The following is a 10,618-nucleotide window of genomic DNA, read 5'->3' on the forward strand; positions in this document are numbered from 1 at the left end:
CTCTCTCAGGTAGGCTGCTTCCAATGCTTCCAAAATGGCACATTCAAAGCTCAGCACTGTACTTGCGTAGATACCTGTCTCAGGTCTTGAGACAGACATGCAGCTTTGGACTTGCTGGACGCTTTTCCTAGTAGTGATGTGCTTAAAGAACAACATCTGAAGCAAACTGTAGGTAAATGAATAACAACGCGTTTCTCCCGGGGTAGACAGAAGCTTACTCTAGAGAGCTCCACATTAATCGACACAAGAAACTATAATTGCTTGGCTCATACTAATAAGGGATGGAGTTTGCTTTCTTAGCCTCCTCTGAGGCGACCAGTCCTAACCTGATAAAATCTGTGCTCCTCCCCATCCCAATATCTCAGCATCTCAGTCGGCTGCTTCCTGCCGCAGGGCAGCCACCACGTGGAGCTGGGACGCGTATCCTGCCTGACAATCATAGAGTGTCTTTCCCTGCCTGCTCCGTAGGCTGTATGGGCTCACAACATGTTTTGAAGTCCTGGCTGGGAGGGTGCAAAGTTTTGTGGTGTCTTGATACGCAGATGGGGGTTTTTTTTGGTGTTTAACTTCAGAAGGTGACAACGTATAAGAAGAAAAAAATTGTCAGTAGAAAAGCTGTTCGGTAGCAACTGAACAAAATGATGTAGAGATGCTGATCTTCTATTACATCTGTATCAGGGCCAGATCCTCAGCTAGCGCAAATTGACAAAGCTCTGGAGAAACCAGTGGGATGCCACAGATTTACACCAGCTAAGTAGCCTGCCTGAGATATTACTAATTCTGGGTAACATAATCCCATACGATGCTTAGCACCTTCAATATGGTAAGGTATTTACAAGTGCAGCCGCATTTCCTTTTTGCCATTAATGTCCTCCTGTTTTTCTTGTACATACTCTGCCCTTTGTCCCTGCTACACAATGTACGTGGTAGTAAACAAGAGACTGGCTTACTGGCATGGCTGAAAGATGTACCCTGCAGTGAACATGTTCAAAAGAGGTGCTTGATGACATGTCTTTGTTAAGGGTGAAAAAGGTGGCTATTGAACCCTGACCTGTCCACCTCAGCTATGCTGGTTAGCTCACGGAGATAGTTCCTGTGTAGGGAGTATTTTCCTGATACCTGCTGGCCACCTGGAGCTGGAGGTGCAGTGTTTCAGTTTCTGCACATTGCCAGTAAGAATATAAATAGAACAAATATATGTCCATTTTAATAGTCTGCTCTGTATTATATATCAGGGGAGATATATCTGTGTTTCCTGTCTAACGAAGCATATGATCTCACATGGTTTGAGGGTGACTCACCGAGCTTTGCTGTTCTGTCAGACACTAAAGTTGCTAGAAGTGAGAATTTCGTTCATCCTATGCTAAACTGCTTGAAGCCTGTCTTTGTTCTAAGAGATTATTCAGAGACCTTAGGACTGAAACCTCTGTGTGCAAGAAGCTTTCTTGGGCAACAGGAATATAAACCTGTTTATTATCCTGTTTATTATCATTTATAAGAGCACCAAAAAAGGCCAGTTCCACACTTGCTGCAATACAATAAGGCTATATAAATAGGAAAACACACCCCTTCTCCAGATCACAAAGCAGGATTCATTTCACTAAGGTTTAATCACGCAGATCTTACATGTCCAAGAAAGGAGGAAAGAGTCACTTTGTGGAGATGCTTTTTTCACGTCCTTACCCTTACGCAGTAACTGCCACTGAACGTGTCTACAACTCTCTGGCTGTCAAACAAGACAGACAGACAGCGTAAGGGCAGCGTGTAAGTCTTAGCTGCTTCTATCTATACTCCCATACTACACAAAAGTTAGTTCCTATAAATCATATCATCTGATATTTTTTTCCTCAGTCCAAGGCAAAGTATTAGCATGACTCTCCCTGCAGTATCATATGGCTCATGTGCGCTCTCTGGAATCAAACAACATATGTCTAGGGACAAATAAGAAGTGATCATGCCACCAAGTCCCCCTTTTCCTGCAGAGTTGTAACCACTCACTTGTTTTGGAAGAAGCCTTTTCTCTGACCTCCGCTGGCTTTGGGTCAGCCACTCACTAAGCTAAGTGGGGAAGCGGATTACCGAATTTCAGAAAAATACAAAGGAGACTAGATACGAGGTTTTAAAAATGTCTGTTATCAACACACCTGCTTTAGAGAAGCTTCCGTTTGACCATGTGATTACTTTAAGTTCAGAGAGGTGTGCAGAATGGTTTTTAAAAGGCAGCTGGGTTTAGGAAAATAAACTGATGGCTCTTACACAGGGAAGAGCAAACCAGTACTGCTCAGCCAGCAGAGAGGGCAGACATATAATTAAAGGTGAAATCATGGATTACAGATTTTAATATCACATGCCTTCAATGCAAAGTTTTGCACAGAGGGTTTTATTAAAAAAAAAAAAGTGACATATTTAGCAAGGACCTTCATTGCTGAAAAAAGTCAAGAGACTGAGTGAGTTTCTTTGGAAAGAAAAAAAAAAGAAATATCACAAAATTCTAACTGTTTTGTCTTCCTACTTGTTTCAAGCAACATCTCCAGCTTAGGCATTTAAAAATGATGGTTTTGAGGCCACATGTGTTTCTTTTTAATCTTTAGTCTTTTACCCTAGATTTCTCCAGGCTCCTTCCAACTGCCCTGCTAGAGGAGCCACTTCTAGAATAAAGGGCACGGTGCTCTGAAACAGCTTCTGAGCAATTAGACATTTTTTCCTTACGGGCCCAAAAGGGATCATGGGGTGCAGCCCTGATAAGAATAGTCCTCCTGGGTCATAAAAGCAAGGAGCCGCTCCAGCTGCTTAATGCCCAGTTGTCTGATGTCGGCAAAGACGTTTGCCAAAACAAACAGGTGTTTCCACCCGTAACGGGGCACACTTGGGACCTGAAAAAATATAGCGCTGTCTTGTATGTGCAAATGTAAAAAGTTATGTCTGAAAATAGATGGACTGGTTATTTTTACAGCAATGTGGAGCTGTCCTGTTAGCACACCGATTCATGACATTTCATTTGCACTTCTTGAAACTGGGGGAAGAACAGTAATGAATGGGAAATCCGGTGAAGGGACCTCTGCTCAATCTACTCCCGTTGGATTCAAACCCACTGGTACCTCAGCCCTCCAGATGGATAGTGCTTTCCCTCACTCAAAAAAAATGTTGTTAATGCTACTTAATGGTCAATGTCCTGGGAAAGCCTGGAACAGCAAGAAGGAAAAACTCTAAACTGGTAGACCTGCTCCTGGTCCTGAGTTTGCTTCCCTCCCTTCTGAAGCAGCAGTGCCAGGAGCTGCTGTATTGCTCAGGCATATTTATTGCCACTTGATGCCTCCATTAGAAGGGTAACTCTTGCAATAACAAGGCCAATGTCCCTTTTGCCATCCCCACACTCTCCTGTTAGTGTGCACTCCTGACCAATGACATCCTGACCGTGCTACTTCCCCCATGCTTGCAATCTGTGTGTCATACTGCACCAGCTCTAAGATTGTGGAGAAAATGTAATGTTTTCCAGCTCCCCCACCTAAGGCCTTCAGTCAAGTACACAGTATAATATTTTAACAGGTTTATCAAACACTACTCGGGGAAAGCGGGAGACAACCCATAGGCAAACTATGAATATAGGTGGAAATAGGTATATGCATTATAGAGACATATAAAGTTCTTACCAAGTGTTTAGTCTTTTAAAACACATTTAAATGAAAGCATTATATGTAGGCAAATAAAATTCAAGCTATACTGTTTCCTGATAGGCATTCCCTGAATAAAAATCACCAAATGAGCCTGAGGAGAAGTTAAGGAGGAGTTTTCAGAACAGAAGCATGAAAACATTGAATCGAAGCATGAAAACAGTTGCTTTGTCTTCTCATCCCAACACAGATTCAGCAGTGGATCTGTGGCAAAAACAGCTGGGCAGAGCCTATGGAAAAGGAATAATGGGGGGAAGCCACAAGAGGGAATGGGGCAGCTGGTGGGAAAAAGGCTGTGGCTCAGGGGGAGAGTGTGCAGAGCAGAACAGGCTGGCTCAGAGAGCTATTGCCAAAGCCCAGCCTGCGTTAAACTGCCCTGCTTACCACTGTGGGCTGGGGTTTACCAACTAGGTTATTATAAACAGGCTTAATGGAGTCTGATTTTAAAAGTGACCACAAGCAACAAATTCTCTGAATATAACATACATTATGGAGTACCACTATTATTAAGACCCTCCTGAAAATCTGTTATACAACCACAGTTTCTGTAGTAAACTGTTTGGGTTTTTTTTTCAAATTTTAACCATTAAGACTGAAACTTTTCATGGAAGCCTTAATCTGTATTTTCTTGGTCAATAATTTGGTCATTTCTAAGAATGCTGCTTTTGTCCCTGACAAACCAATAGAGCAACGGCTTTTTCCACGTGACCTCTGCTGAGTGGCAGAACATGAAATTTTGGCAATTTTTTTTTAATGTTATGAATATGTATTTGTCATCCCAGTGAAAGTAATGATACACCTACATTGGCCAGGTTAACAGTGGGGAAAAGATCAGGCTTAGGTGGCACACGCTAAGGAGACACTTGCACTGAAACTAAAATCCTTGAATGTTATATCTGTGCCAGGCCTCCTCCAGCAAAAGGACCACAGCATGTATTCCAGCCTCTTTCCCCAAATTCAAGCAGCAGGAAGACAAACTCATACTTAAAAGTCTCAGCTCTGCTAAAGATTTTAACAGATATTGATGTAATGCTGCAAGAATTTTTAACTCCCTTAGTTTTCATGTCTCTGATGCCTGTGGGTTTAGGGAACACTGAGCAAAGATGTCTAAGCTGGGAAACCGCACTAGCTCAGGAGTAGATGCAAATAGTCGAACCCGTACAGCCCTGTGTCCAGTGGAGGTTGTGCTCTTGTAGCCATCTGAAAACTAAACCTCTAGTCCAAGGTGTTGTGACCAAGTTCAATATGGCAAGTCAGCTAGATTCCAGTCATCACCAGGGGAGAGAAAGGCAAAAGCTGATCCCTTTCATGTGCCTAAAACTTAGGAGCTGTCACTCTCTGAGGATGAGTCACTCTCTGGAGCCTGTTTCTGCTCCTGAGTACAGAGATATCTAGAAGAGTATCTTAGATGAGACACTCAGCATCTAGACAGCTGCATTTAGGTGAGATAAAGTTCATCCAAAATATTACGCCTGTTAGCTTGGGCAGAGCGCCTAATTAATTGGCTGAACTCCTTTCCTGAGCTAGTGCCAGGCTTAGATATCCACCAGACTGAGTATCTCTTTCCTCCACTATCCGGAGCGAAGATGCCCTTAAAGAGACTTGGAAATTACACTACATGCAAATACTCAAAACTTTTCATTATAGCATAAGGGTGTCAAATCAGCTGTTAAAAACCCGTGGAACGAAAGGCTATCAGTGCCGGCTTACTTTGCTTCCATCACATCCTGATAGAATCTTTAGTCTCATTGTGTACAGACTGGATCTGACACAGAGAGAAGTCACGATGGGCATCAACTGACATTGGTAAAGCTACACCAAATGATAAAGATTAGCAAAATATCAAATAGCCTATCGTTATCTGAGCACTGTGCAATGCCAGGGAACTGAATACGGGTAGAATCCTACAGCAAAGTGACTACGTAGTTGTGTAACCAAGTACTTTTGCGTCATTGCTGGAATGGATTAGGAAGTTTTTAGGAAATCACTAAATATTGATGTATCAAAGCTGTTTATGAAGGGTGAGTTCCCAGTTCGACACTTTGGGAAGTGAAGAAGGCCTCAAAACCAAAACAAAGCCTTTACAGGGTTTAGAAACAACTAGGTGTTGCTTTTTCAGAATGGAAAGTAATTCTTCCAGAGGGAAATATTTTTCATTAGAAAACCACGGAATGCAAACAGGTGAAATTTAAAAAAAAACCCAAACCCAACGCCCCACCCTGTGAAATAAAAGTGAAATATTTCAGCTGATAAAAACATTCTTTTTGCAGATTTTCACAATGCTTACTCAGACTTCACTTTTCCTCAAGATCTCGCTAGAAATTACTGCGGGACATGCAAAGGTTCTTGTTCTGGCCCAGTCAGGATGTTATCTTCGATGTTTAGATGGTTTGAATCACAGTTGCACAGATAACATCAAATTTCACATCATCTAGGTTTTTTTTTAATTCCTGTCTTCACAACCTTAATAATGTTCTTATATAATTGGGCTTGTTGTGTCCATTGACTCATCTTCCCTAACATCACCTAGTTTTATTCATCCAGTGTACAGAGCACAGGCATGATGTGTCTCCTGGCTGGAGCCGTCGCAGTTCAGGCTAGGATAAAGGCTGCTGTACTTCATCCCTAATACCTGCCTTACTTCCAGGCAACTCCTGACTCAGTACTCCTTTGGTAGGTGCCTAGCTGCCGTGTTTAGCTGATGGAGAGGGCGTAGATGCCTTTGAAGCTAGAACAGATTTCCCCCTGGAAGCCTTCTAAAACTCACCTGGCTGTAGAAGGAAATTAAACATTTGCTTTAGTGGAACAGGGTGATGAAGTATCAAAAATTGAGATGCAACCTGGATGTCTCTGTGAGGCAGCTCATTTTCAACCTCATGGGGGTCTTTTTGCTCGGCAATCTTATTCCTAGGTACCTAATGGCACCTTATGAGTTCACTATAAGAGAGTTCTGCAGTTCCCATATTACAGGCAGAAAACTTGAAACCGTTAGAAATGCAATTAACAGAACTACCAAATCCCGCTGTGCTCACGGGGAAGAGGCCGTGGGTTCATCAAGTTCTGGCCCAGACTCACCTTCAAAAGCATGGTTGATGACTCCTGTTGTTGCTTCTTTGTGTTCGAGGCAGTGGATGAAGGACAATGGAGAGTGTCTTATCTCTTGCAGCTTGTCCTGAATAGAAGAGAAAGTAGGTCTGTTGTGAGGTTCTTGGGCCCAGCATCTTGTCATTAAATCACACCTGGGAAAAAAAAAATGTTAAAACGCAAACATTAAAGATAATAGAATCATTCATTTCAACAATTACCATTAAACCATCTGAGAAGCAAGTTTGGTCTAGATTTTCAACTTCCAAAAACTTTACATGTGGTACAAAGGTTATCATCAGCTGCTGAGGGACGGAAAAGCAGATTAAAGATCAGTTGCCAGGAATACTCACTATGAATGTTTTTAATTGTTCAAACATGGATATTTTTTATATTGGGAGCTGCTATAACATTAAAAAAAAATAATATCTGCTCTCACCAATAGAAGTCACCCGTATTTTCTAAGAAAGCAGTCAAGGAGGTTATTTTCTCACAGAAAAAAAAAAATCTAGAACCAGTGATGATTCTGAAGCTGCCGGTTTATTTAATCCTACTTCAATTCATGCTACCTCAAATTCCGGGAAGGTTCAAGGCAAACCCTCTAGCACAGAGAGGGTTAATTTAAACTTTCTGCCTCCAGACTTAAACAAATAGGGGTAATTTTGCCCATCAAAGGCAAAAATGGCATGAGCTTCCTCTGGATGCAGGGATCCTAGGTCTCCTTGCACAACGCCATCTGTCCAACGCTCCGGAGAACTGCCCCTCCCGTTTGCCTAAAGAATAGGGCTGATTTATATTGCTTACTCAAGGTGAGCCCAGGCTGCACAAAACCAAATCCTACAAAAGCCAGGGGGAGCCAGGCTGAACACCAAAACACAGCCAGCACCTGGACGTGCTGAGTGTTGGGAGCGGGAAGAGGTCTTAAGAGCCCCAAAACTGGGGAGAAGCGTCTGAGCAGCCAGTGAAAGGCGGTTCAGGAAGCTGCTACTGGAATGCAGAGTATCCACATCTAAGCCTAAGTTCAAATCCTCCCCTGACAAACAGCCTCCCAGACCTGCTGCTATGTGACACCAGGCGTTAACCGAGTTATGTGAAATGAATTGGCTTGTTCACATCCTCACTTATCCATCTTAAAAAGGAAACTGCTGTCCTTCACCACCACTGGGTATTTTACAAAACCATTTGTGACAGGTGGGAGAAATCTATTGACTTCTGATTTTTCCATGGTATTTTTCATTAAAATATTGGTGTTGAGTGAGACTTGAGTGTGGAAAAATTGTTTCAGATCCACTTTCCATCAACCTGATCATGTGGTTGTGGAGCTGGATGGAGTGATCCTGTTTTATTCAAAAGGATTCAATGAAATATTGAAAATCTATTTTAAGAATCTAAAAAATGGTATTGACTTCCTTACATTCTGAATCACTTCATTTGCTTACTTTCAGGTGTACTGGTTATTGATGACAATGAAAATACAGATAAAAAAGTACTGAAGAGGACTCAAAATAAGATGAAATAACTCTAGTTTTCCTTCTGCTGCCACCAAAGTGTCTGTCACACCGCATTCAAGAGCCAGTCTCGGATGCTGGAAGCCAAAGAGTCTGTTTTCTGGTCATGCTGGTTGGTAGGATATCCAAGAGAAAAAACACAAGTTCAGGTGCTGTGCTCCACCAGGTTAGCACTGGCACGCTCATGGGCAGAACCTCGTGGAAGTTGCAGCAATGAAGAGCTGGCTTGGCACACTGCTCCTCTGACAGAAAGTAGGAAACAGACAGCTGTAGGCCAACAGAGGGAGAAAGCTGCAGGAAATGACACGTAGGTCATATACTTATGGAATGGTTTGGGTTCTAACGAGCCTTCAAAGATCATCTAGTCCAATCCCCCTGCCATGGGCAGGGACATCTTTCACTCGATGAGGTCGCTCAAAGCCCCACCCAATCTGGCCTTGAACATTTCCAAGGATGGGGCATCCACAACTTCTCTGTTCCAGTGTCTCACCAGCAACCTGTTCCAGTGTCTCACCACCCTAGTCATGAAAAATTTCTTCTTTATATACAATCTAACTCTACCCTGTTTCTACTCATGAAACAGGAACAAGACAGATATGGATTCTGAATATTTTTGTATTCCTAAGAGCAAACTCTGTCTTTCCATATAACTAATTTTTTATTGGACAATCTGGTTTATAGAGCTGTTCACTTTCATTACTGAGAGGCAATATTCATTGCTGCCAAAACATTCAGAACTGGCATTTTCTCATTTTAACTATATTCCATATTCTTATTTCCTAAATCAAATTTCTTGCTAGTTAGCTTAAAATTATTAATATGAGATACAATTCATATTGTTCACAAAGTATTTAATTCAGATAGGCTTTAGGTTCTAGTGACAAAAGCTTTCATGCTGTCTCAGAATTTATCTGCAAATTTTGCCTGGACAGCTATTTGTGGCATGATATTAATCTTTCAAGGAGTGTTGTGACATCCAGAGTTTAAAGTCACATGGCAGAAACTTTCACTAGCCCAGAAATGCATCAGCATGAGACCAGTCAAGAGGGCAGGTTAATATGCCAAGACGTGCATCAATGACAGCTTGAATACATTCCAATATTTTGGGGGGAGCCAAACACGGGCTAGCAAATAGTGCACTGCTTCAGTATGAGGAAAAGACTCAGTGGATTCCCCTACTTCACGTGGAAAGCCTTCCAAGAAGAAGTGAAAAATAACAGATTCAAACACATCTTCAGCTAAAAGTCTATATTAGGTTTAAGGATTAGCCTGCACACCTAGATGTACACCTAAGACACCCACGCTTCACAACTCTGTTTTATCTGGGTAGGATGACCACTAACCGCATGTCTACTAGAGCTGCATACAAATGGGCAAATGAGAAGTTGAGCGCCTGGAAAACCAAAGAACTAATGTTCAGTATCTAATATTGGAAACTGAAAGTGAACAATTTCTGAAATGCAACTTTAGTGCACAGAAGCTAAAGGAAATTACCAGTTTTCTCTCACATGAGATGGAAAGTATAATTGATGTGGGATATTCTTAGAAAAGGAGAAAATTTACTGGGATGAAGAAGAGCCGATGCTTTTATCTGCTGCATTCTGAGGAAGTCCTTCTTTTCTTCCACCCTCCAAAGGGTGAATTCTCAGAAGCAAACAGCAAAAGCTCTGAGTTACCAAAGTAAAGTTTCTTCCTCGAACTCAGTTGTGTAACTTTGCACGGGAGTGAGCACTTGGTGAAACCACAGCTTCAAGTCAGCAAGCGGCACAGTGCTTGTACAAATCCTCCCGGCTCCCACCCTCAGCCTTTAAGGATCTATGTTAAATTAGCACAGTTCACTCCAAACCTTGGCGTGTTCTTGCGTACAAGACTCACACCCAGGTGGCTGTGCCAGGTGTGGACTTCTGGCTGCAAAAATAGTGCCATTCATAGATCTAATTCTTATTTCAGTAAATGTAGCTCGTTCATAGATCCCCAAGCCCCTTTTCCAATTAATTACCAAGCTTTACCTATCCACACTTCTTCGGAGGAAAGCAAGTAATTACTCTCTGGAGTAATATCTTGTGGAGGCAAGGGGGAGAATTTCTCCCCCCTGCTGAAAAAAAAACCACCAATCCCACTTCCTTAGTGGTTTTACACCCCAAGGTTTCTGTATCTGCCCTACTTGCCCTTGCAGTGTAAGCCTACCACATATTCCTAAAGACTTTCCAGTTGAAGTAACTTGGCCTTTGAACTCTCTTCCTATCAGTGATGGTTTGTTTTGTCAAATGACAATGAGCAAGCCAAAGTGCCAAGGAGACAATTACTGACTGCTGATGTCCTGATGCAGGTTCAAAACCACAAGGGGGGAAGCAG

At 42.3% G+C, this 10,618-nt stretch overlaps 1 protein-coding gene across 1 annotated transcript in view; it reads right to left on the reverse strand.

The window, feature by feature from the left end:
• Positions 1 to 6,746: 6,746 nt before the first annotated feature.
• The window catches only part of LOC104498763 (proto-oncogene tyrosine-protein kinase ROS-like), a gene marked incomplete at both ends in the record, with an annotated part of 17,604 nt that continues 13,732 nt past the window's right edge, over positions 6,747 to 10,618 (reverse strand). Inside the window, one exon of the mRNA XM_010142182.1 lies at positions 6,747 to 6,910. Coding sequence (XP_010140484.1) covers positions 6,747 to 6,910 — 164 coding nt within the window. The remainder of the gene's footprint in view (positions 6,911 to 10,618) is intronic.

Source organism: Buceros rhinoceros, unplaced genomic scaffold (genome assembly GCF_000710305.1).
Source record: "Buceros rhinoceros silvestris isolate BGI_N320 unplaced genomic scaffold, ASM71030v1 scaffold43158, whole genome shotgun sequence".
NCBI lineage: Eukaryota > Metazoa > Chordata > Aves > Bucerotiformes > Bucerotidae > Buceros > Buceros rhinoceros.